Source organism: Ovis canadensis, chromosome 2 (assembly GCF_042477335.2).
Source record: "Ovis canadensis isolate MfBH-ARS-UI-01 breed Bighorn chromosome 2, ARS-UI_OviCan_v2, whole genome shotgun sequence".
NCBI lineage: Eukaryota > Metazoa > Chordata > Mammalia > Artiodactyla > Bovidae > Ovis > Ovis canadensis.
The window spans coordinates 123434533-123462164 of NC_091246.1; the positions used below are offsets into that span (position 1 = coordinate 123434533).

A 27632-nucleotide genomic window follows, 5' to 3' on the forward strand; every position below is an offset into this window, starting at 1 on the left:
GTATCATCTAATCCACAGAACCCATTCGGGTTTTGTCAGTGGTTTCAGTAGCATCCATTTTAGCAAAATAATGCAGTCTAGGGCCGCATTTTGTGTTTAGTGTCTTTCGTTCTGGAACAGTTCTTTCATGGTTTTTTTTTTTCCAATTAATTTTTAAATTGAACGGTAATTGCTTTACAGAATTTTGTTGTTTTCTGTCAAACCTTAACATGAGTCAGCCATAGGTATACATATATCCCGTCCCTGTTGAACCTCCCTCCCATCTCCCGCCCCATCCCACCCCTCTAGATTGATACAGAGCCCCTGTTTGAGTTTCCTGAGTCATACAGCACATTCCCATTGGCTGTCTATTTTACATATGGTAATGTAGGTTTCCACGTTGCTCTTTCCATACATCTTACCCTCTCCTCCCCTCTCCCCGTGTCCCTAAGTCTGTTCTTTATGTCTTTTTCTCCATTGCTGCCCTGTAGATGAATTCTTCCGTACCATTTTTCTAGATTTCATATATATGCGTTAGAATATGACATTTGTCTTACTTTTTCTGACTCACTTCATTCTGTATAATAGGTTCTAGGTTCATCCGCTTCATCGGAATTGACTCAAAGGTGTTCCTATTTATGGCTGAGTAATATTCCATTGTGTACATGTACCACAGCTTCTGTATCCATTCATCTGTCAGTGGACACCTAGGTTGCTTCCATGTTCTAGCTATTGTAAATAGTGCTGTAATGAACAATGAGATATTTGTGTCTTTTTCAATTTTGGTTTCCTCAGGGTATATACCTAGGAGTGGGATTGCTGGGTCATATGGTGGTTTTATTCCTAGTTTGTTAAGGAATCCCCACACCATCTTCCATATGGCTGTATCAGTTTACATTCCCACCCACAGTGCAAGAGCATTCCCTTTTCTCCACTTCCTGTCCAGCATTTATTGTTTGTAGACTTTTTGGTGATGGCCATTCTGACTGGTATGAGGTGATATCTCATTGTAGTTTTGATTTGCATTTCTCTAATAATGAATGATGTTGAGCATCTTTTCATGTGTTTGCTAGCCGTCTGTATGTCTTCTTTGGAGAAATGTCTGTTTCAGTCTTTTTCCCACTTTCTGATTTCTGGTAATGAGTTGTATGAGATGCTTGTATATTTTGGAAATTAATCCTTTGTCAATTGTTTCATTGGCTGTTATTTTCTCCCATTCTGAGGGTTGTCTTTTCACCTTGCTTATAGTTTCCTTTGTTGTGCAAAAGCTTTTAAGTTTAATCAGGTCCCACTTGCTTACTTTTGTTTTTATTTCCATTATTCTAGGAAGTGGGTCATAGAGGATCTTGCTTTGATTTATGTCATCAAGTGTTCTGTCTGTGTTTTCCTCTTAAGAGTTTTATAGTTTCTGGTCTTACATTTTAGGTCTTTAATCCGTTTTCAGTTTATCTTTGTGTGTGTTCTTAGGAAGTGTTCTAATTTCATTCTTTTACATATGGCTTTCCGGTTTTCCCAGCAGCATTTATTGAAGAGGCTGTCTTTGCCCCATTGTATATTCTTGCCTCCTTTGTCAAAAATAAGGTACGCATAGGTGCATGGGTTTATTTCTGGGCCTTCTGTCTTGCTCCATTGGTCTGTGTTTCTGTTTCTGTGCCAGGACCATACTGTCTTGATGTCTGTGGCCTTGTAGTGTAACCTGAGGTCAGGAAGGGCGATCCCTCCAGCCCCATTCTTCTTTCTCAGGACTGCTTTGGCTCTTCGGGGTCTTTTGTGTTTCCATATGAACTGTGAAATTTTCTGTTCTAGTTCTGCGGAAAATGCCATTGCTAATTTGATAGGGATTGCGCTGAATCTGTACGTTGTGTTTGGTAGTATAATCATTTTCACAGTATTGATTCTTCCTACCCAGGAACATGGAATATCTCTCCATCTTGGAACAATTCTTTCATGTTTGCCTGACTTTCATGATCTTGATAGTTTTGAAATTTATAGAATGGTTGACTCTTAAAATATTCCTCAGTTAAGGTTTGTCTTTTGCTTCCCCTGTGATTCAATTTAGGTTGTATATTTTTGGCAGAAACATTACAGAAGTGATATGATAGTCTTCTCAGTACATCCTATCAGGTGCAAATGATTTTAATTTGCCCATTATTGGTGATCTTGATCACTTAAGCATTCTGCCAGATTTCTACACTAAAAGACTTTTTTCCTTTATAATTAATAAATATTAGGGGGAAAAGTATTTTAAGACTATTTCATTCCTTATCACTTCACCTGGTAGTTTTAGCAGTTACTGATTTTTATTGGCTGAATTACTATTATTGATGATTACAAACTATTTTATAATTTTATTAATTATAATTTATTAGTTAACACTCAAATACCCATGCCTTGAATATCGAAAGAAGATAAAGCTTCTTTCTCTTCTCCCATTTACTGATTCATTTTTTAATTGTATAGCTGTAGACTTGTGGGTTCCCCTTTTTTGTTGTTATTCAGTGGGTTGTAATCTATCATTATTTGTTTTGAAACCCAAATTGTCCCACATTTGGCCAGTGGGAGCCCGTTTAGAGTGGTTTTTGTGGCCTTTTCACATGTCCCATGATTCCTTGTATACTTATATTCTGGCACAGATGTTCTAGGGTTACCTTGCAGTTACATGGAAATAACCCGTGTTTTCAAGGAGCCTTCATTCCTCTTAGTGGAGATTGATATTCAGAAACTGGTGTCTAGCAGATGTACTCATTGTGAGTAGGATGTCACTGCTTCCAGGTCTCCACAGCCAAAGCTGTAAAACACATACGGGTACAGATGTGTATGTTTGTGTACATCGGTTTCTTTACATATTTCAAAACGGTGGTTTATAATGATACCTTCAATTCCAGTTCCACATCACAGGGTTCATTCTTAACCTTACCCCTTCCCATGTTGTCGAGAGCCCGAAAGATGTTAGGTGGGGCAGCTGTTGTGTAGTGGGAGGTGGGCATAATAGCAACCCAGAGTGGCGCTGTAAATGTGCCTCTTATCACTTCCTTACCTGTATTTTATGTGATTTAACAGGTTATGTTTTCATTTAGTTGGGTATACTTAAAAACGTGTTGAGACTTTCTGGTTTAGCTGCAGATTATTCTTTACCTATGTTGTTTCACTTCCAAATGTTTGGAGATTTTTTTCTGTTGTCTTTCTGTTATTACCTACTGCATTGCTTCCATTATGATCAGAGAACATAGTTTTTATGATTTTAAGTCTTTTAAATAGGTTATAATTTATTTTGTGGCCCAGGATATGGCCCAGGTCTACCTGGGTTAATGTTCCATGGGTGTTTGAAAAGAACGTGTAATCTGCCATTAGCCATTGGTGGGTGGAATGATGTGTGTGTGTGTATGCGTGAACTAGCTGTATACAGTCAAATGTTTTTTAAGGAGCTTAAGAGGAGGAAAAATGCTTATCTTGGAACTTACTCTTGTATTTAATTCTTTTGATTTGAGTATTCTTCATTTTGTCTGCTGGATTTGAGTTCCCTCCTCGAATGTCACTTCTCAGTCTGAAGAACTCCCCTTAGTATTTCTTATAAGGCAGTTTTTGCAAATAATTCTCTGCTTCTGTTTATCTGGGAATACATTTATTCTGTTTTGTTTTGAAGGCTTGTCTCGTTGCGTATGTGACTCTTGCTTGGTATTTTTGTTTTGTTTCTCTCGTTACACATGCCATTGCACCTTTGTCTGGCTCAGTTACTTATGCTAGAAGTCAGTAGGTAGTTGTATTTTCCCCCTGTAGCAAAATGAGTTATTTTTCTGCTTTTAAGATTTTATTTATCTTTGGCTTTCTGTAGTTTAACCATGATGTGTATCTAGGTGTGGTTCTCTCTCTTTTTTTTTTTTTTTAAGATTTTTCAAATGGTATTTTAAAAGATTTAGATACAGATCTCTTGATGTTTATTGTGTTTAGGGTTTATTGAGCTTCTTGGGTCTTTAGATTCCTGGTTTTCATGAAATTTGGGAACTTTTCAGCCATTGTTTTCTTCAGACATTTTTTCTGTCTCCTTTTTTCTTTTTTCCTTGTGGGACGTACAGTAAGTGTTGGTCTGCTGTGTCTCATAGGTTTCTGAGACTTCATTAATTTTCCTTCAGTCTTTTTTCTCTCTATTCTTCAGATTAGTTGACTACTGCTGATCCTTTTGTGGAGTTTAATTTTTTCTTGTGCCATCTCAGATTTACTATTGATTCCATCTGATACATTTTATCTTTGGATATGGTATTTCTCAACTCTAGAATTTGAATTTTTGTTTTTTTAATAGTTTCTATGTATTGATATTTCCTTTTTTGTGAAGTAATTTTCACCAGATTTTCCTTTAATTCTTTTAAATATATTTGTGATAGCTACTTTGAGGTCTTCAGGCTTCCCAGGTGTCTCAGATGGTAAAGAATCCACGTGCAGTGTGGGAGACCTGGGTTCAGTCCCTGGGTTGGGAACATCCCCTGGAGGAGGACATGGCAACCCACCTCAGTATTTTTGCCTGGAGAATCCCCATGGACAGAGGAACCTGGGAGGTGACAGTCCATGGGGTCGCAAAGAGTTGGACATGACTGAGCGACTAAGCACAAATTTCAACATCTGGACCTACCCAGAGTTTGTCTCTACTGACAGCTTTTTTAAAAAAATCTTAAGTGTGGGTCCCACTTTACTCTTTGTTTGCTTACCTCACTCCCCCCCCCCCCCCCCGGAAAATTAGATAATATAGGAATTTTGGATTGGACTCTTTTTAAAAAAAAAAAACTTTATTCTTTTAAATTTATTTATTTTAATTGGAGGCTAATTACTTTACAATATTGTCGTGGTTTTGCCACACATTGACACGAATCAGCCATGGGTGTCCATGTGTTCCCCATCCTGAACCCCCCTCCCACCTCCCTCCCCATCCCATCCCTCAGGGTCATTCCCAGTGCACCAGCCCTGAGCACCCTGCCTCATGCATCGAACCTGGACTGGCGATCTATTTCACATATGATAATACACGTGTGTCAGTGCCATTCTCCCAAACCATCCCAGCCTCGCCCTCTCCCGCAGAGTCCGAAAGGCTGCTCTGCACAGCTGTGTCCCCTTAGAGCCAGCTTCAAATGCAGCTCGATCTGTGGAGTGCGCTGTTGCCCACGCTTGTTGGGCTGTTATCATATTGCTTAGTGATCTTTTGTTTGCTTTCCTGTCTGTGTCTTGTAAGGCAGACTCCCTAGGGTTGCCCTGTAATTGTGTGACTTAGTAGTCAGGCAGTGATTGGGCAGAGGTTGCATGCAGATACCTCAAAGATGACTTCAGCCATCTTCCGGTGGGTGTGTATGAATAGCACAAACTGAAGGCAGCAGCCACGTGGACCTTAGTTTTCGTTTTGTACCTGGCCCTTTTGGGTCTGTTCATGCCTTGGGTCTGTGCATTCATGTCTGTGCGTGCTCATAGCTTCCTACTCAGCTGGGGATTTGTAGAGTCCATCGAGGACTTCTGTGGCTCTCTGATTTTCAAGATCTTCCTGTTAAGTTTTTGGCCAGTCTGCCTTTGCCTTCACCTGAGGCACTTTTCTTCCTCCTCCTCCTAATAGAGTTACTGGTTTTCCCCATTCATTTTTACCGTGTTTTTTCCTTTTATTTTTGGTGTTGGTATTTAGTGTGACTTTTCATCTTTCACTCCAAATCACGTCAACCCCTCTAGCAAGAGTTGCTGAGTTTCAAAACTGTTGAAAGTTCTTATGTAGACCAAGCTAGGTTAGTGTTGGGAATCTACAGACTGCCTCTGCTTTACCTGAAGGTCTGGTAGTTTTCCATGAATAAATACTTCTCAATTTGTTGTTTATCTTTTGGTAATTTCCAAATCCCTGAAATAGTTTTTGGCAATTTGTCCAGTTTTATTCTTATTTTTGGAGACGAGGATATGCTGACTTCAGTATTCTGCGTTAACTGGAAGTCCCAAATTCTTTTTTTTTTTAATTTTTATAATTTTATTCATTTATTTTTGGTTGTGGGGAGTCTTGTTGCTGTACAGGCCTTTTCTCTATAGCTGTGGTGACCAGGGCTACTCTTCGTTGCAGCGTGCAGGCAAGCACAGGCTCTGGTGTGTGGACTTCACCAGCGGATTGTGGGCTCTAGAGCATGGGCTTAGTAGTCGTGGCGCGTGGGCTTAGTTCCACAGGACGGGGAATCTTCCTGGCTCAGGGATCGAACCCCTGTCTCCTCCACTGGATGGTGGATTCTTTACCAGTGAGCCACCAGAGAAGCCCCCCAAGGTCTTTTTATTCTGTCTTCAAAATATGCCTTGAATCCATCTTTTTTTCTCCATCTTCCCTGATGCTATATTATTCTAAACATTTTAATGTATCACCATCTCTCTCTGGACCTAAGTAATCTTATAACTAGTTTTTGCTGCTTATGTTCCTTTTACAGTTCATTCTTTAAATAATTTTTTGAGTTTGCAAATGTTCTAGATTTACGGGAAAGTTTTTAAATAGTGAAGAGGGTTCTTGTACTCTGTATCCAGTTTCCCTAGCGTTAGCATCTTAGGTATACATCTGTCACAAGTAAGGGAGCAGTACTGATTGTTTCTGTTGTTTAGTCGCTAAGTTGTGTCTGACTCTTTGCAGCTCCATGGTCTGTAGCCTGCCAGGCTCCTCTTTCCGGGGGATTTCCCAGGCAGGACCGCTGGAGTGGGTTGCCATTTCCTTCTCCAAGCATTATTGATACATCTTTATTAACCTCATACTTTCTTAAGATTTCATTGTCCTTTCTCCATTGCAGGATCTCATCGAGGATACAGTGTTGCATTTGGTTTTTATAATGCTTTAATTCCTCTGGATTGTGGCAGTTTCTCAAACATTCCTTGTTTTTAATGACCTTGATAGTTTTGAAGAATACTGATGAGGTGTTTCATTGACTGTCTCTCAAATTTCATTTTGATTAATGTTTTATGTTACTTAGTTTTTGAGTTCTTGGAGGAAGATCACAAAGATAAAGTGCTATTTTTGTCACATTTTATAACATCGTATTAAAGGCTGAGTATGGCATGACTGAATAAATGGACACGGACTTGGGCAAACTCCAGGAGATGAGGAGGGACAGGGAAGCGTGGTGTGCTCCTCGGGGTTGCGAAGAGTCAGGCACACTTGGTGACTGAACAAGAGCATAAACATGATTTCCTCACTGTAATGCTGGTATTGGTCGCCTAGCTGAGGCAGTAGTCATTGTATTTCTGCTCCGTAAAGTTACTCCTCCCCTCTTTTACAGATGAAAATACTCTGTAAGGATTCTTTTTTGTTTGCTTTTTTGCTCAACATATGTTTTAACTTTTAAGGATTTTTTGCTCAATATGAATAAATACCCATGTTTTATAACATGTGTATGTAATAAAGTAAATGAGCAAACTAACATTCAGTGTTCGAATTTATAATATATCCTGTCTGTGCCTGATACACATTTTGGCTATTTACTGAGCAACCAATGTGACATTAAGAACAGATGAAAAAACAAACAAAACCCAACCAACCAAACAGGGAAAACCCCTCAAACCAAATTGTGTCTTACTTTGCTTAAAACCATTAGCAGCCCTCCGGCGCGTCACACACTCTGTCTAGCTTCCTCTGTGACCTTGGCTGTAGCTCTGGCTCGCAGTCTCGGTGCATGCATTGCCGCTCCCTCTTTGCTTTGTAAGATACTGATCACGCAGTTCTTCCTGCAGTTCCTGGAGCATGCTGAGCTTTTTGGGCATTTGTGTGTGCTTCTTTCCAGCTTTGAGAGTTTTCCCGCTGACCTCCTCAGTTTCAGAGGTTTTCCATGTTCTCTCACTCACTGTTCATTCTCTTCATTGGCACTTGGTAGTCACATGTTTTGTCTTCCTCATTAAAGCGTAAGCCGCGAGAGTACAGCAGCATATGCGGCGCATAGTGAGTAGACACTTAATAACTTGTTCTTTGTTTGTTTTTTAAGACACTAGTGAATAGTAGTCCTCAAAAAGTGTTTGAAATGGAGAAATTTGCAGTGTTAGTAGATCATTTGGAATACACAGTCAATTCCTACATTGAAGAAGTAAATGGTTGCATTTGAAGGAAAGGACAGGGTAGGATCATTAGGTTTTAGAGTTGAGTCTTGTTGGTATTTTGCAAGAAATAAGAGTTTTGGGGGTTTTCTTGGTATTTTTAAAAATTGTGGTGGTGGTTTAGTTGCTAAGTCATGTCTGACTCTTGCAACCCCATGAACTGTGTAGCCTGCCAGGCTCCTTAGTCCATGGGATTTCCCAGGCAAGAATACTGGAGCAGGTTGTTTAAAATTGTGGTAAAATACAGATAACTTAAAATCTACCATCTTCACTATTTTTTTAAACTGTATAGTACAGTGACATTAAATATACTAGCATTCTTACATGCCATTGCTAGTACATTTCACTGTCACCACCATCCATTTCTAGAACTCTTTGATCTTGCAAAACTGAAACTCTAGATGCATTAAACAAAACTCCTTTTCCTCTGACAACTTTCTTTCTACTTTCTGTCTGTGTGAATTTGACTTAAATAAGTAGAATCATACACTATTTATATTTTTGTTGACTGGCTTATTTCATTTAGTAAAATGTCCTTAAAGTTTATCCCTGTTGTAGCATATGTAAAGATCGAATTCCTTTTTAAGGCTGAATAATTCTCCATTATATATATGTTTCTCTGATTGCTCAATTGGTAAAGAATCTGCCTGGAATGCAGGAGACCCCAGCTAGATTCCTGGGTCAGGAATATCTGCTGGAGAAGGGATAGGCTCCTCACTCCAGTATTCTTGGGCTTCCCTGGTGGCTCAGCTGGTAAAGAATCTGCCTGCACCGTGGGAAACCTGGGTTTGATCCCTGAGTTGGGAAGATCCCCTGGAGGAGGGCATGGTAACCCACTCCAGTATTCTTGCCTGGAGAATCCCCACAGAGAGGGGCTTGGTGGGCTACAGTCCATGGGGTTGCAACTAGTTGGACACAGCTGAGCGACTAAGCACAGCACAGAATGGTAACTTAGTTTTTAATTTCTGAGGACCCACCAAACTGTTTTCCATAGTGACTGCACATTCCTACCAACAGTATACAGGAGTTCCAAATTCTCCACATTTTGCCAACATTTACTTTCATTTTTCTTAACAGTAGCCATTGTATGGGTGTGAGATGATATTTCATTGTTTTGATTTTGTGTTTGTTTCCCTAATGATTGGTGATATTCTTTGGAGAAATGACTTGAGTCCTTTGTCCATTTTTTAGTCTTTTTTTTTGTTGAACTGTAAGAGTAACTGATAAATTTGGACATTAACCTCTTAACAGATAAATGATTTGCAAATATTTTCTCCCATTCCATGGATTATCTTTTCACCCTGCTGATTGTGTCCTTTGATGCACAGAAGTTTAAAATTTTTTAAAGTTTTATTAAGGTGTAACTGATAAAATAACTGCACATATTTGATGTATACAGTTTTTGAGTTAGTACATAAATGAACACTCAAGATGCTGTTACCACAATTGGAGTAATAGAAACATGCAGTGCCTCCCCCAAATTGCTTGTGTCCCTTTCCCCGCTTTCTTTTTTTGGTGGTGGGAAAGGAGTAAGTCAAGGCTATATATTGTCATCCTGCTTATTTAACTTAAATGCAGAGTACATCATGCAAGGGCTGGATGAATCACAGACTGGAATCAAGATTGCAGGGAGAAATATCAACAATCTCAGATACGCAGATGATACCACCCTTATGGCAGAAAACAAAGAGGAGAGCCTCTTGATGGGGGTGAAAGAGGAGAGTGAAAAAACTGGCTTAGAACTCAACATTCAAAAGACAGAAATCATGGCATCTGGTCTCATTACTTCATGGCAAACAGATGGGGGAAAAGTGGAAACAGTGACAGATTTTATTTTATTTTCTTGGGCTCCAAAATCACTGCGGATGGTAACTGCAGCCATGAAATTAAAAGGTGCTTTCTCCTTGAAAGAAAAGCTATGACAAACCTATACAGCATATTAAAAAGCAGAGACATCACTTTACTGACAAAAGTCCATATAGTCAAAGCAATGGTTTTTCCAGTAGTCATGTGCAGATGTGAGTTGGACCAAAAAGAAGGCTGAGTGCCAAAGAATTGATGCTTTCGAACTGTGGTGCTGAAGAAGACTCTTGAGAGATGAAACCAGTCAATTCTTAAAGGAAATCAGTCCTAAATATTCATTGAAAGGTCTACTGCTGAAGCTGAAGCTCCAATACTTTGGCTACCTGATGAGAAGATCCAACTCATCGGAAAAGACCCTGATGCTGGAAAAGACAGGCCAAGAGAGACTCAATGGACATGCGTTTGAGCAAGCTCCAGAAGATAGTTGAAAGACAGGGAAGCCTGGTGTGCTACAGTTTATGGGGTTGCAAAGAGCTGGATATGACTTACCAACTGAACAACAACAAGAATACTTCCCATGACATCTACCTTCTTAACAAAATTTGAAGTGCCCAATACCATATTAATGACTTTAGGCAATATGTTTTACAGCAGATCTCTAGAACTTAAATCATCAGCGTAACTGAAATTTTACATACATTGAATAAAAATGCCCCATTTTTGCTACCTGACAAACCCCCCCCCCCAATCCAACAGCCACAGTCTTATTCTGTGCTTCTGTAAATTTGACTGTCTTAGATGCTGCATATAAGTGGAATCATGCGTTGTTTGCCTTCCTCCACCTGGATTATTTCACTTAACATAACGTCCTCTGGGTTTATCCATGAGGTGTTTTAAATTTTGATTAACTCCAGTTTAACTATTTTTTCTCTTGTTGACTGTGCTTTTGATGTCACATTCAAGAGATTGTTGCAAAAATGGTTTCCCTTTATACTTTGAAGAGTTCTGTTGTTTTAGCTTTTACATTTAGGTTTATGATCCATTTTAAGGCGGTTTTTGTGTCTGGTGTAAAGTACCAGCTACTTTTTTTTTTTTTTGGCATGTGGATATTTTCCAGTTTTCCCATCACCATATTATTAAAACACTATGCTTTCCCTCTTAAATAGTCTTGGCACTCTTGTCAAAAATTATTTGACCAAATATGCAAGGGTATAATCCTGGGCTCTATTCCATTGGTCTTTATTACCAGTACTGTGTTGTTATGATTACTGTAACTTTGGAGTGAGTTTTAAAATCAGAAAGTGTGAGTCCTCTAGTTTTATTTTTTTCAGGATTGTTTCGATTATTTGGGATCCCTTGAGATTTCATATGAACTTTTGGATGGATTTTTCTGTTTCTGCAAAAAATGTCATTGGGATTTTGATAGGGTTTACATCAAATCTATTGATCATTTTGTGTAGTATTGACATCTTAGTATTAAGTCTTCTAATTCATGGACATGGGATATGTTTCATTTATTTGTGTCATTTTTATTTATTTAGCAGCATTCTGTAGTTTTCATTGTATAAGTCTTTTAGTACCTTGGTTAATTGATGAGTACTTGATTATTTTTGATGCTATTGTAAGTGGGATTTTCTTAATTTCATTTTCTGATTGTTCATAGTGTGTAGAAATAAATTGGCTTTTGTGTGTTGATTTGTAACAATACACGCAGTGTTGTTGAATATGTTTATTAGCTTCAACATCGTGTATGTATGTGTGTACACATAATCTTTAGGCATTTCTGTATTTGAGATCATGTCGCCTTCAAATAGAGATAATTTTGCTTCTTGGATTCTGATGTGGAAGTCTGTCTGTTTTCATGCCTGTTGATCCTACTAGAACTCCCAACACTGTGCTGAGTAAGAGTGGCCAAGTGGACGTCTGAGTCTTGTCCCTGGTCTGGACAGGAAAGGCGTAGGGAGAAGCCTTCAGTGGTTTGCCCTGAGTGTGATGTCAGATATAGGCTTTTCTTATATGACCTTCATTATGCTCAGGGGATTTCCTTCAGTTGCTAGTTTCCTGAGTGTTTCATCATGAAAGAGTATTAGATTTTGTTAAATGCTTTTTATGCATCAATGGAGAGAACTGTTTTTTCCCCCTTCCTTCCCTTAATGTGATTTATGACATTGATGTTTTCATGTGTTGAATCATCTTGCCTTGTAATAATCAATCCCACTTGATTGTGATGCGTAACCCTTTTGCTATGCTGCTTAGTTTTGTTTCCTAGTACCTTGTTAAGGGTTTTGTATCAGTATTCATAAGAGATCATTGGTCTGTAGTCTTCCTGTCATGACTTTGTCTGGCTTTGGTATCAGGCTAATGTTGGCCTCATCCAATGAGTTAGCAGATTTTCCTTCCTCTTCAGTTTTTTGGAAGAATTTCTTCTAATGTAGAATATTACCAGTGGAACCGTCTAGACCTAGACTTTTCTTTTTAGGAGGTTTTTGCTTGTTTATTCATTTGGTTTTTTTTTGTTGTTGTTGTTTGTTTTTTAGCTGTGCCACATGGCATATGGAATCTTGGTTTCCCAACCAGAGATTGAACCTGTGTACCTCCTACAGAGGAAGTGTGGTGTTCTAACCACTGGACTGCTAAGGAATTTCCTGATTATTTTTACTTCTGTAATGTTTCCTCTTTCATTTTTTATCTTAGTTATTTGACTCTTTTCTCTCTTCTTAGTCTAGCTAAAATTTTGCCCATTTTGTTGATCTTTTTGAAGAATCACCTCTTGGTTTTACTGATTTTTCTTTTATTATTTATCTCTTTATTTTGCTTCTCTCTGCTCTAATCTTTATTATTTCCTTTCTTCTGCTAGCTTTGGGTTTAGTTTGTTCTTTTTCTGGTTCCTTAAGATGTAAAGTTAGGTTGTTGATTTGAAATCTTTTCTCATATGTACATTTACAGATATAAATTCCTCTCTCAGCACTGCTTCCACTTCATGATAGCTATACATTTCTCTTTTAGCACTGCTTTTACATATGGTGGTGTATATGTTTCCATACTGCTCTCTCCATCCATCCCACCCTCTCCTTCCCAACCCTCACCCCGTGTCCATAAGTCTGTTCTTTATGTCTGCATCTCCTCTGCTGCCATGCAGATAGAATGATTAGTACCGTCTTTCTAGATTCCATACATGTGGACTAATATGTGATACTTGTTTTTCTCTTCTGACATACTTCATTCTGGATAATAGTCTCTAGTTCACCCACCTCAGTAGAACTAACTCAGATGTGTTCCTTTTTTTATGGCTGAGTAATATTCCATTGTGTATCTGTACCACAGCTTCTCCATCCATTCATCTTTCGACGGACATCTAGGTTGCTTCCACGTCCTAGCTACTGTAGATAGTGCTGCAGTGAACACTGGGGTAAATGTATCTTTTTCAGTTACGTTTTTCTCAGGGTGTGTGCCGAGGAGTGGGATTTTTGGGTCGTGTGGTAGTTTCATTCCTGGTTTTTCAGGGACTGTCCATAGTCTTCCATAGTGGCTGTGCTGATTTACATTCCCTCAAAGAGTGGAAGGCAGTTCCCCTTTCTTCTCATGTTCTCTGGCATTTATTGTGTGTGGATTTTCTGATGATGGCCAGTGGGAGGTGGTATCTCCTTGTAGTTTTCATTATTGCGTTTGTCTAATAATAAGCAATGTTGGGCATCTTTTCTTGTGTTTATTAGCCATCTATATGTTTTCTTTGGAGAAATGTCTGTGTAGGTCTTTTGCCCACTCTTTGATTGGGTTGTTCGTTTTTCTGGTTTTGACTTGTATGCACTGCTTGAATATTTTGGAAATAATCCTTTGTCAGTTGTTTGATTTGCTGTTGTTTTCTCCCATTCTGATGGTTGTCTTTTCACCTTGTTTTTAGTTTCCGTTGCTGTGAAAAAGCTTTTCAGTTTAATTATGTCCCGCTTGTTTATTTTTGTTTTTATTTCATTACTCTAGGAGGTGAGTCATAGAGGATCTTGCTGTGATTTATGTCATGAAGTGTTCTGCCTATGTTTCCTTCTAAGAGTTTTATAGTTTCTGGTCTTAAATTTAGGTCTTTAATCCACTTTGAATTTATCTTTGTATATAGTGTAAGGAAGTGTTTTAATTTCATTCTTTTACATGCAGCTTTCCAGTTTTCCCAGCACCATTTATTGAAGAGGCTATCTTTTTTCCAGTGCATATTCTTTCCTCCTTTGTCAACGATAAGGTGCCTATAGGTGCATGGGTTTGCGTCTGGGCTTCCTATCTTGCTCCGTTGGTCTGTGTGTCTTTTTTCCAGTGCATATTCTTTCCTCCTTCGTGAAAGATAAGGTGCCCATGGGTGCGTGGGTTTGCGTCTGGGCTTCCTATCTTGTTCCATTGGTCTGTGTGTCTTTTTTTGTGCCAGTACCATATAGTTTTGATTGCTGTAGCTTTGTAGTATAGTCTGAAGTCAGGAAACCTCCAGATCCATTCTTCTTTTTCAAGATTGCTTTGGCTATTTGGGGTCTTTTGTGTTTCCATATGAATTATGAAATTTTCTGCTTTAGTTCTGTGGAAAATGCCATTGGTTATTTGATGAGGATTGCATTGAATCTGTAGATTGCATTTGGTAGTGTAGTCATTTTCACCGTATTGATTCTTACACCCCAGAAACATGGAATATCTCTGTTTCTGTGATCTTCAGTTTCTTTCATCAGTGTCTCACAGTTTTCTGTGTACAGCTCTTTGTCTCCTTAGGCAGATTTATTCCTAGGCATTTTATTCTTTATGTTGCAGTGGTAAATGGGCTTGATTCCTTAATTTCTCTTTCTGATGTCTCATTGTTCATGTATAGGAATGTAAGTGATTTCTGTGTATTGATTTTTGTATCCTGCAACTTTACTAAATTCACTGATTAGCTCTAGTAATTTTCTGACACAGTCTTTAGGGTTTTTTGTGTATAATATTGTGTTGTTTGCAAACAAGAGTTTTACTTCTTTTCCAATCTGGCTTCCTTTTATTTCATTTTCTTCTCTGATTGCCATAGCTAGGACTTCCAAAACTGTGCTGAATAATAGTGGCAAGAGTAGGCACCCTTTTCTTGTTCCTGATCATAGATCTCTTTTAACTTACAATTTATTCATATCAGGATGGAGCCTCCTAACCATTATTCATTTCTTTAAATGTGAAAGTCATTAAAATCTTGTTAGAATGGTTTGATACATTTAGATTGAGTAGCACTTTTGCCTGTCATTTTTAGGTGAAACATTTGATCTCAATTCATAATCTACTTGTGGATGGGGGAAATGCACTTACTCTTAAGTTATTAATAGTTGGAGTATAGTATGGCAGATACTATCACACAGTGGGCTATTTCTTAACGTGTTTTTTTTTTTTTTTACCACAAATAAGATCTTTTATTTTTCACCATTAAGAGTCTGCATTTTAAACCGATTCTTGGACTGGTGGCTCGTATCCATCAGCTCGTTCAACTTTAGCACCTGTCTCATCCCCAGTAGCTTTTCCAGAACTACTACCTTCACCATGTAGCTCCATGAGTTTTCCCAATTCAAATTTGGGCTTCTTCAGCATTTTTACTTTTCTAACGAAGACATCATGGAGCGGATAAATAGATTGGCAAGCCTTTTCTGTGTCTTTTCCAATGCTATCTGGAATCAGTTTATTGACCACCTCTTTCAGGTCGTTGGTCTGCACCTCTCGGGTCATGATCTCCATCATCTTCTTGCGGATCTGGAGCACCTGCTGGTGCTGGGCGTAAGAGGTCTTCCGAATCTGATGGTTGCGCTTTTTAGTAAAACCCACGCAGAACGGACGAAGCAAGTAACCATTGGTAGTCTTGACATCAACGTGAGCTTCAATCATGGTCTGCCATTTTTTGACCATGGAGCACATTTTGTCACGGGTAAGATCCATACCATGAAAGTCGGTCAGGCAGTTTTTGCCCTGAACATCCTCAGTAATTAGCTTGAATTTTCTAAATGCTACTTCATCATTCTGCAGATCAGCAAGACTCACTTCAAAAACACGACCTTTGAGGCCATCAGATGCTATTTTGGTTCCTTGAGTTCTCGTGACCAGTGTTTTCCCAATATTCCTTATATTGAACATAGCTGGTGCTTTCACATCATACCAATCTTTTTTAGAAAATGGGTCAACCACTTTCTTCTTGGCTCCCTTTTTGCCTCCTTTCATAAGGCGCTTGTTCTTGCCGACCGCCATGGTGCCGCTCAGAGAGCCAAAAGGTCTTAACGTGTATTTTGATGACATATCTCTGTTAAAATCCATAATACTACTGCAGTGTCTTTTTCTCTTTTCTTTATTGGTCCATGGGCTTTTTGAGTGTGGAGTACAAAACTGTCTTCCTAATGTCTTACTCATTTTCTTAGTATCTGAGCACTTGTGTAGACGTCCCTGCCCCCCCAACCCATTCTTTTAGAGTTAGTTTTTTGATCTTTGCAAGATAACTCCTGTCTTCTCTTATTCTCCACCTCCCACTTTTTAATTTTTTCTGTCTTTTATTCTGAAATACCCAGCACCTTCTATGAGCCATGCACTATTCTGTACATCAGAGGTGCAGTGATCAGTCATATCAACAGAGTCTCTGTTCTTAAGGCTCCCGTGTGCCAGTGGGAATGGAGGTGTAATTAATAAATAAACTGACTAAAAGAATTTTTATGTGATGATATGTTTTATAAAGAAGCAAAAATAGGATGATGTAAAAAAAAAAGTGAGTGAGGGAGGGAAATGTTTTATATTAGATGGTCAGTAGACCTTAGTAGCCACTTAAAGACTCGGGGGAAAGACTCTTAGATGTAGCAAAAGTGAGTCAGGTGGTCCTAAGTTGGCTGTTGTGAATTTAACAAAGTCTAATTGGTTATGCACAATTATTGTGTTATTTTAGGTAAATAAAGTATATAGCAATCAGTGAACTTAAGTGAATATCAGCTGCTTTCTTATAATCTGTTGGCTTATAGTGAAAGTGAACTTTAGACCAAATCCTTCCAAATATAGTAGACTTTTATTTTGCCATCATTTATTAGCAAGCAAGTTCAAAAATAGTAAGTGCCATCTGCTTCGTAAACATGTGAACTCCTCAGCTTCCTTATCTTTAAGGTACTTCAGCCATAACTTGCATGAAAGATTCAGTTGATGTACAGATGCAACAAAATTGTAGAGGCAGGAGTTGGTTAATCTTATTGGTGGCGTTAAATAACCAGACTCCTCGAAATGAATGACTGGCCTTGGCACTGTCTTTAAGAAGATAGGCTTTTATAGAAATAAACCACATACCTACGGTCAGTTAATCTAACAAAGGAGGCAAGAATATACAGTGGGAAGAAGTTAGTCTCTTCAGCAAGTGTGGTGTTGGGAAAACTGGACAGCCACATGTGCATGAGTGAAGTTAGAACACACCTTCACACCACAGACAAAAATAAACTCAAAATGGCTTAGAGACTTAAATAAATATGATACATGATACTGTAAGACTCCTAGAAGAGAACACAAGCAAAACATTCTCTGACGTAAATGGTGCCAGCGTTTTCTTCAGTCAGTCTCCCAAGACAATTGAAGTAAAAGCAAAATTAAGCAAATGGGACCTAATCAAATGTATAAGCTTTTGCATAGCAAAAGAAACAAAAACAAAACGGAAAGACAGCCTGCAAACTGGGAGAAAATATTTTCAAATGATGCGACCAACCAGGGCTTAATTCCCAAAATGTGCAGACAGCTTATACATCCCCATAACAGAAAAACAAACAACCCAATCAAAAAATGGGCAGAAGACCTAAATACACATTTCTCCAAAGACGACATTCAGATGGCCGATAGATGCATGAAGACATGCTGAACATTGCCAGTTACTAGAGAAATGGAGATCAGAACAACCATGAGGTGCCACCTCACACCAACCATAATGTCCACCTTTAAAAAGTCTACAGATAAGAGATGCTGGAGAGGATGTGGAGAAAAGGGAATATAGATTGGCACAGCCACCATGGAAAACAGTACGGAGGTGCCTTAAAGAGCTAAAACTAGAGTTGCCATGTGAGCCAGCAGTCCCTCTCCTGGGCATATATTGGGAGAAAACTCTAATTTGAAAAGAAAGATGCACCCCAGTGTTCACAGCAGCACGTCTACAATAGCCAGGACATGGAAGCAGCTTAAATGTCCATTGACAGGTGTAAGGATAAAGAAAATGTGAGACATATATGTGTGTGTGTGCTCAGCCTTAAAAAAGAATGAAATGATGCCATTTGCAGCAGCATGAATAGACCTATAGGTTATCATACTAAGTGAAGTCAGTCATATACAGAAAGAAAAGTATCATGATATTACTTACATGTGGAATCTAAAATATGACACCGATGAATCTGCTTACAAAGCAGAAACGGACTCACAAATATAGAAAAATAGAAAATAAGCTTGTTTGGGGTGGGAGAGGGATAAATTAGGAATTTGGAATTAACTGTTACAAGCTTCTATGTATAAAATTGAAGCTGTAGCTCCAGTACTTTGACCACCTGATATGAAGAGCCAACTCAATTGGAAAAGACCCTGATGCTGGGAAGGATAAAAGACAAAAGGAGAAGAGGGTGACAGAGGATAACATCGTTATCTCAGTGGACATGAATTTGAGCAACCTCTAGGAGATAGTCAAGGACAGGTAAGCCTGATGTGCTGCAGCCCATGGGGTTGCAAAGAGTCAGACATGACTTAACAGCAACAGCAATGTATAAAATAGGTAAAAAGCAAGGTGTAGTACAGGGAATTCCAATTGAGCTATTTCAACTACTAAAAGATTTGTGAAACTCCAAAAAGATGCTGTGAAAGTGCTACACTCAATATGCCAGCAAATGTGGAAAACTCAGCAGTGGCCACAGGACTGGAAAAGGCCAGTTTTCATTCTAATGCCAAAGAAGGTTCACACTACCGCACAATTGGACTCATCTCACACACTAGCAAAGTAATGCTCAAAATTCTTCAAGCTAGGCTTCAGCAGTATGTGAACCGTGAACTTCCAGATGTTCAAACTGGATTTAGAAAAGGCAGGGGAACCAGAGATCAAATTGCCAACATCTGCTGGATCATGGAAAAAGCAAGAGAGTTCCAGAAAAACATCTACTTTTGCTTTATTGACTACGCCAAAGTCTTTGACAGTGTGGATCACAACAAACTGTGGAAAAGAGATGGGAATTCTTCAAGAGATGGGAATACCAGACCACCTGACCTGCCTCTTGAGAAATCTGTATGCAGGTCAGGAAGCAACAGTTAGAACTGGACATGGAACAGCAGACTGGTTCCAAATTGGGAAAGGAGTACGTCAAGGCTGTATATTTTCACCCTGCATATTTAACTTATATGCAGAGTACATCATGAGAAATGCTGGGCTGGAAGAAGCACAAGCTGGAATCAAGCTTGCCAGGAGAAATATCAACCTCAGATATGCAGATGACACCACCCTTATGGCAGAAAGTGAAGAGGAACTAAAAAGCCTCTTGATGAAAGTGAAAGAGGAGAGTGAAAAAGTTGGCTTAAAACTCAACATTCAGAAAACGAAGATCATGGCATGTGGTCCCATCACTTCATGGCAAATAGATGGGGAACCAATGGAAACAGTGACAGACTTTATTTTTTTTTGGTCTCTAAAATCACTGCAGATGATGACTGCAGCCATGTAATTAAAAGATGCTCCTTGGAAGAAAAGCTGTGATCAACCTAGACAGCATATTAAAAAGCAGAGACATTACTTTTCCAACAAAGATCCGTTTAGTCAAAGTTATGGTTTTTCCAGTAGTCATGTATGGATGTGAGAGTTGGACTATAAAGAAAGCTGAGCGCCGAAGAATTGATGCCTTTGAACTGTGGTGTTGGAGAAGACTCTTGAGAGTCCCTTGGACTGCAAGGAGATCCAACCAGTCCATCCTAAATGAAATTAGTCCTGTATATTCATTGGAAAGACTGATGCTGAAACTGAAACTCCGATACTTTGGCCACCTGATGCGAAGAGCTGACTCATTTGAAAAGACCCTGATGCTGAGAAAGATTGAAGGTGGGAGGAGAAGGGGATGACAGAGGATGAGATTGTTGGGTGGTATCACTGATTCGATGGACATGGGTTTGAGTATGCTCCGGGAGTTGGTGACAGACAGGGAAGCCTGGCATGCTGCAGTCCATGGGGTCGCAAAGAGTCGAATACGACTGAGCGACTGAACTGAACTGATAGTATAGGGAACTTTATTCAGTATCCTGTAATAAACTATAATGAGAAAGAATATGAAAAAGAATATGTGTATAAAGGTATAACGGAATCACCTTGCTGTACACCAGAAACTAACAGAATGTGGTAAATCAACTATACTTCAATAAGAAATTTTTTTAAATTAAAAATACAATAAAGAATATAGATAGGCTTTTATATTTTGTTCATGCAGGGTAGCGGAGTGTTTCTCTGGTATTTTAGCCAGCCCATATATTTGAATTCCCACCAGTTTTGTGGATGAAAGCTCGTTACTAATATGTCTTTTATGCCAGTTAATAACCACCAGAACCCACATGCACATTTTTATCATAGCGTAAATGTAGGAGGAGAGCAGAGACAATAGTAACTGGAATGTAGCCTTTCTGAAGAAATAATTCCTATACATATTCCAGTTTTGTCATTTGACCTGATAATGGCCTGTATAGCAGTTTCTCTCTGGTATAGGATCCAGTCTAGGTTCAGGAAAGATCAAGTTGCTGTGTTTCTTTACTCTCCTTGAATCTGCAACATTTCCATAGCCCTTCTTTGACTTTTATCTGATTGACATTTTGAGGAATGCAGTCTCTTTGTTTCAATGCAGTGTTTCTCATTTTGTCTGAGTTTTCTTTATTTAATTATATTTAGGTTATACAGTCTCAGAAAGCTGGTTAGTTTATGCTGTTTCCTTCTCAGAGTATTAAACCTTGAGACACAGAATGTCCATGTCTTTTATATGTGATGCTAATCTTAATCACCTCATTAAGGAGTTGCCCAAATTCTCCACTGTATACTTACTGACTGCATTAGATTTGTTAGAGTGAAGATACCGTAAACAAAGTGTAAAGATAAGACATAGACCATAATGAACATATCCAACAGAGTTCTTGTGTTTAAAATTTTTAAATGTGCAAAAGGCTTGTTAAATCGTCACTTTACAGAAGAGGGTATCAGAATGGCCAGTAAACGAATGAAAATGGTACGCAACACCATTACTCACCAGATAAGTGCAAAGTAAAGCTATAGTGATAAATGCATTACACAGCCACCAGAATGACCGCTGGGGTTGGTGAGGCTGTGGAAGAACTGGGACGCTCTGGCGTTACTGATGAGAGTATCTGCTTAACACAGTTGCTTTGAAGAAATGCTCCTCCATAACTGCTGAAGGTAATTATATGCACATCTTGGAGATTTAGCAGTTCCCTCCTTGGATATATATCCAACAGAAATATGTGTCTATGTTTACCAAAAGGCATGTTCGAGAGGTTCATAGAGCTTTTATTTGTAATAGCCAGTAACTGGAGACAGCCTTCATGTCCACCAGTAGTAGAATGGGTGAATTAGTCGAGGTATAAGCTTATAATGGAATGTTGCACGGTGATGAAAGTGAATAAAATACTTGTACAGATGATGTTGAAGAATTTCAGAGACATACGATATCAAGTGAAAATAGATACAGGCAGTTCCATGGTGGTCCAGTGGTTAGGGCTTCACTGGCTCTCACTGCCAAGGGCATGGGTTCAGTCCCTGGTCGGTGAGCTAAAACCCTGTAAATTGTGCAGCACAACCAAAAACATAAAAAAGAAAACTACAAAGATAGGTCTTGTATGTTTCAGTTAGCATGGAATGTTAAAAGGCAAAACTAATCTATGGCAGTGAATGTCAAGATGAAGGTTCCCTTACGGGGAAATGGTGGCTGACAGGGGACAGGTACAAGGGAGTCTTCATGGGTCCTGGAAATGCCTGTATTTTTATCTGTTGTGGTTATGCGGGTGAATGGGTATGTAAAATGTATATTAAAAGTTTGTGCCCTTTAGGTAAGTTCTGCAGGGTGGTAGGTAAAAAATGATGTTTATACCTCTGTTCCCTTCTAAGAGTTTTTATACATTTAGCTTTTCCATTTTGTGTTTGATCCATGTTGAATTAATTTTTGCATAATGTGTGAGGTAGGGGTCTAACTTCTTGTTTTGGCATGTGGATATCTAGTTGTCCAGTACCATTTATTGATGATTATTATTTCCCCAGTGTCTTAGCACTCATTTAACTATAGATGTTTGAGTTTATTTCTGAACTCTCACTTCTGTTTCACCAGTCTCTCGCCTTATTTCGGTACCCCCACTGCTTTGATTGCTATAACTTTGTAGTAATTTTTAAAATCAGAGAGTGTGAGTCCTCCAACTTTATTTTTCTTTTTCAATATTGTTTTGGCTCTTCAGAGTCTCTTTTAGTTCCATATGCATTTAAGTATCACTCTTTTCATTGCTGTAAAGAAAGATCATTGGAATTTTGATAGAGATTACATTGAATCTGTAGGTAACTGAGAGTTTTACCATCTTAAAAACATTTTCTTCCAATCCATGAACATGGAATGTCTTTCCAGATACTTAGATCTGTTTTAATGTTATTCAGAAGCATTTTATAGTTTTCAGTGTACAAGACTTGTTGTTGTTAAATATATTCCTAATCATTATATTATTTTGATGGTAATATAAGTGGAATTTATTTCTAAATTTTAATTCCAAATTGTTCATTGCTTGTGTGTAAAAATACAACTGATTTTTTTAATTAATTTATTTTTTATTGAAGGATAATTGCTTTACAGAATTTTGTTTTCTGTCAAACCTCAACATGAATCAGCCATAGGTATACAACTGATAATTTTAAGTGTTGATCTTGTATCCTGCAACTGTGCTGACCTCTTTCATTAACTCTAATATTGTTTTTGTGAACTTAGACTTTCTGTATACAAGATTGTCATCTGCAAATAGGTATAGTTTTGCTTCTTATTGAGTCTGAATTCCTCTTATCAAATATTTCATTTTCTTGCCTCATTTTCTGACTAGGACTCTAGTACAATATTAAATAAGAGTGGCAAGACTGAAATCTGTTTTGACCTTAGTAGGCACATACCCAGTTTTTGCTGTGGAGTTTTCATGGTTGCCCTGATCAGCTGCAGGAATTTCCTTTCTCTTCCTAGTCTTCTGAGTAGGCAGTTGGATTTTGGCACTTGCATTTTTTTTTGTCTGTTGAGGTGATTATGTATCTTTCTTTTACTACACTTGATCTTAGCCAAAAGGCCGAGAAGCGATTGTATCTTTCTTTTATCTGTGTTTTATTACATTGATGTTGTGTGCTGAACCCACCTTGCTTTTGTGGGATATATCCTATAGGTTTCTGGCGTAGAATCCCTCTTTTAAATGTTCTGGATTAGATTTGTTACTGTTTTGTTAGTGTTTTTCTATATTCACAAAGTTATCAATCTGTAGTTTTCTCTTACAATATCTTTGTCTGATTTGATTATCAGAGTAATACTGGGTAATAAAATATTAATAATGGTGGTAATTCTTCCTTAAATGTTTGAGCCATCTATCTGGGTTAGGACTTTTTATTTGTGAAAAGCTTTAAAATTTCTGATTCAATCACTTTATTTCTTCCAGGTGGTCTTATTCACTGATGTACAATTATTCATAGTATTCCCTTTTCCTTTTTGTTTCTGTAAGGTTGGTAGTAATTCTCCTTTAATTCCTTAGATATTTGAATCCTCCTCCTTTTTTTTCTTGGTTAATCGTGCTAAAAATTTGTCAGTTTTTTTGATCTTTTCATGTAACCAACTTTTTGTTTCATTGATTTAAAAAATTTGTGCTTTTATTTTCTGATTTGTTTCCATTTCTAATCCTTATTGTTTCTTTCCTTCTACTTGCTTTGGACTTAGCATGCTCTTACACCTTTTAAGGTAGAAGTTTAGGTCACTGATTTGAGATCTTTCTTATTTTTTAATATAATCATTAGCAGTTATAAATCTGTCTCTGATTTCTTGGGGAGGGGCATGCTGTGTGGCTTGTGGGATCTTGCTTCACTCATCAGGGATTGAACTCAACATTGAGAGTGTTGAGTCCTAACCACTGGACTACCAGCAAATTCCCAGCAGTTACAAGTTTATCTCTAAATTATACTTTAGATGCATCCAATACTTTTCAGTATGTTTTAAAATTTTCATTCATTCAAAGCATTTTCTAATTTTCCACGTTACTTCTTTTTTGTCTCATTGGTTCTTTAGGAGTGTGTTTAATTTTCATGTTTGTAAATCCCCCAGATTTCTTTCTGTTACCAATTTCTCATTTCATTGTTGTCAGGGAACATACATCGTATATCTTTTTTCTTTTATTTCTATTCAATTGTATTTTTATTCTGTTGACCAAAAGGAGGAAAAATCTGTTTGGCTTTATGGTTTGCCTTCTATGCATATGGTTATCTAAAGTTCTATATTCAAAGTTATAAATTTCTATAGTTAGGAAAGTCTTGCTAACACTTTGTTTTAATAGATACTTTATAAATATTTATGATCATGGGTTACCAGTAGTTTTTTGTTGGTGTTGTTGTTCATGCACATTCACTTACTTATTTTTTGTCTTTTAAGCTTTTTCTTTTGTATTGAAGTATAGCCAATTAGGGCCTCCCTGGTGGCTCAGACAGTAGAGTATTCCTGCAATGCAGGAGACCTGGGTTTGATCCCTGGGTTGGGAAGATCCCTTGGAGAAGGGAATGGCTACTCACTGCAGTATTCTTGCCTGGAGAATTCCATAAACAGAGGAGACTGGTGGGCAGCAGTCCTTGGGGTCACAAAGAGTTGGACAAGACTAAGTGACTGACACGTTCACTCACTACTATAGCTGATAAACACGTTAGAACAGTTTCAGGTGGACAGCAGAAGGACTCACCTGTACATGCACCATTCTCCCCCAGACTCCTCTCCCGTCCAGGCTGCCACACAACATGGGGCACATTTCCCTGTGCTCCACATCTGGACCTGGTTGTTACCCATTTTAAATACAGCAGTGTGTGCATGTCGATCCAAAACTCCCTAATGATTCCTTTCCCATTTTTTTCACCCCTGGCATCCATAAGTTTGTTCTCTAAGTCTGTGAGTCTATTTCTATTTTGTAAATAAGTTCATTTGTATCATTTCTTTTTAGATTCTGCATATAAGGGATGTCATGATATTGCACCTTCTCTGTCTGACTTCACTCATTATGACAGTCTCTGGGTCCATCCATATTGCTGCAAATGGCATTATTTCATTGTTTTCAATGACTGAGTGATACTCCATTGTCTATAGGAACCACGTCGTCTTTATCCGTTCCTCTGTTGATGGACATTTAGGTTGCTTCTGTGTCTTGACTATTGTACACAGTGCTGCAGTGAACATTGGGATGCATGTTTCCTTTCAGACCATGTTTTTCTCGGGGGTATATGCCAAGAATATTTCTTAAATCTATTTATACTTACTGAGACAAGTTTTATTGCCTAACATGTGATCTGTCCTGGAAAATGTTCTACATGCATTTGAGAAAAATGTGTATTTTGCTCTTTTGGGGTTGAGTGTACTATAGATATGCTGTTTATCTAAATAGCATTATTTTATCTATATAGCATTTTATAGCATTACCTAAATCTTCATTTTCTCATTGATGTTTCTATTTGTTTATCCTGTATTGAAAATGAAGCATTGGTTTCTCCAGCTGTCCTATTTTAGCTGTTTCATATCTTTTCTCATGTATTTTGAGAGTGTTGTTACATGCATACCTGTTGGTCATTACGTATCTTGCTGATAAGTTGGCCACTTTGTCACTATAGGTGTCCTTCGTTGCCATTAACGACCACTTTGTGATATATTCCATTTTTATGCTAATAGTGTAGCCTTTTGGCTACTGTTTGCTTGGTATATTTCTTACAGTCTTTTAATCTATTTTGTGCTTGAATCTAAAATGTGTCTGTTGTAGACAGTATATAGTTGTCAGGTTTTTTGACCCAGTCTGCTCACTTCTGCCTTTCTTCATTCTGCTTCTGTATATCACTATGCATAAGGGAGGATCACATCTGCCGGTTTTGCCAGGTGTGTTCTGCATGTCTTATATCTTTTTTTGTTCCTCATTCCTTCATGAGTGCCTTCTTTTTGTTAAATAGATATTTTCTAGTGTGCTGTTTTAATTTTCTTGTTTCTTTTGCCATTTAAATAAATGTATACTTCAGTAGTTGACCTGGGGATTAAAATCAACATCTCAACCTACAACAATATAGTTTGAGTTAATACCACTTAATTATAGCGGCATACAAAACTTTCCTTCTGACTCCATCCCTTGTCTGTCCTTTGTGCTATTGTCGTTATATAAATTATATCTACATAATATGCACCGAACAGCATGCTTAAAATTATTGATTTATGCAGTTTCTTTAAACTTGTCTATTAATTTCCTCCTGCTGCTTGTGTAGAAAAGAGTTAAGGTAGACCTGGCTCCTTATCCTTGAAATAACTGCTTATGATGCCTGCTCATTGCTGGCATCTGAAAATTTGGATTTCAGGAGGGTTCCCACCTGCGTAACTGCCACGAATGGCTTACTGTGCCTAAACTGCTTATACAGGCAATGTAGTTTATGCTGAAGGGAATCTGGAATTTTGATACGGGTCTAGTTAGTCTGACATTTGGGCTTCTTCAGGGTTGGTTTCTGTTGATTGTTTTTTCTCTGTGTATGGACCAATGTCTTTGTATGTCTTTTTTTTCCTTGAAAACTGGACATTTAAAATATTATAATGCATCACCTCTGGAAATCTGGTTCTTCTACCTCCCCTGTATTTTTTGTTGTTGTTGTTATAATTTGTTTTTTTAATGATGTTTCAGAAATCATTTTTTAAAGTCTGTATTCTGTTGTATGTGGTCCCTGAAGACTGCTCCTAATTTAGTTCTCATCTCGTGATTAGACAGATTTCCTTAGATACTTGGAACCTTTAAGTCTCGCAGTCTTTCGGGGTGTGTGTGTGGGTGTGTGTGTGTATGTTGGGGCTGGCCTTTAACATTCTCTCAGGAATTTACAGTTCTACCGCATCTTTCACTTCAGTTCAGTCGCTCAGTCGTGTCCGACTCTTTGCGACCCCATGAATCGCAGCACGCCAGGCCTCCCTGTCCATCACCAACTCCTGGAGTTCACTCAGATTCACGTCCATCGAGTCAGTGATGCCATCCAGCCATCTCATCCTCTATCGTCCCCTCCTCCTCCTGCCCCCAATCCCTCCCCGCATCAGAGTCTTTTCCAGTGAGTCAACTCTTTGCATCAGGTGGCCAAAGTACTGGAGTTTCAGCTTTAGCATCATTCCTTCCAAAGAAATCCCAGGGCTGATCTCCATCAGAATGGACTGGATGGATCACCAAGGGACTCTAAAGAGTCTTCTCCAGCACCACAGTTCAAAAGCATCTATTCTTCGGCACTCAGCCTTCTTCACAGTCGAACTCTCACATCCATACATGACCACTGGAAGAACCATAGCTTTGACTAGATGGACCTTTGTTGGCAAAGTAATGTCTCTGCTTTTGAATATGCTGTCTAGGCTGGTCATAACTTTTCTTCCAAGGAGTAAGCGTCTTTTAATTTCATGGCTGCAGTCACCATCTGCACTGATTTTGGAGCCCCCAAAATAAAGTCTGACACTGTTTCCACTGTTTCCCCATCTGTTTCCCATGAAGTGATGGGACCAGATGCC

The 27632-nt window shown here is 38.4% G+C and overlaps 2 protein-coding genes across 2 annotated transcripts in view; one reads left to right on the forward strand and one right to left on the reverse strand.

Annotated features, from left to right (window-relative positions):
* The window catches only part of MAP3K2 (mitogen-activated protein kinase kinase kinase 2), a 94117-nt gene that overhangs the window by 19910 nt on the left and 46575 nt on the right, over positions 1-27632 (forward strand). The gene's annotated exons all lie outside the window — the stretch shown is intronic.
* LOC138433748 (small ribosomal subunit protein eS1-like) lies at positions 15226-18274 on the reverse strand. The gene has a single exon (XM_069576888.1). It carries the CDS (start codon positions 16237-16239, stop codon positions 15286-15288), a length of 954 nt encoding a protein of 317 aa, XP_069432989.1. The 5' UTR covers positions 16240-18274; the 3' UTR covers positions 15226-15285.

Bases quoted from the DNA above. Each gene is read 5' to 3' on its own strand.
- LOC138433748 (XM_069576888.1), bottom strand. From the start codon at position 16,239: ATGAGTAAGACATTAGGAAGACAGTTTTGTACTCCACACTCAAAAAGC.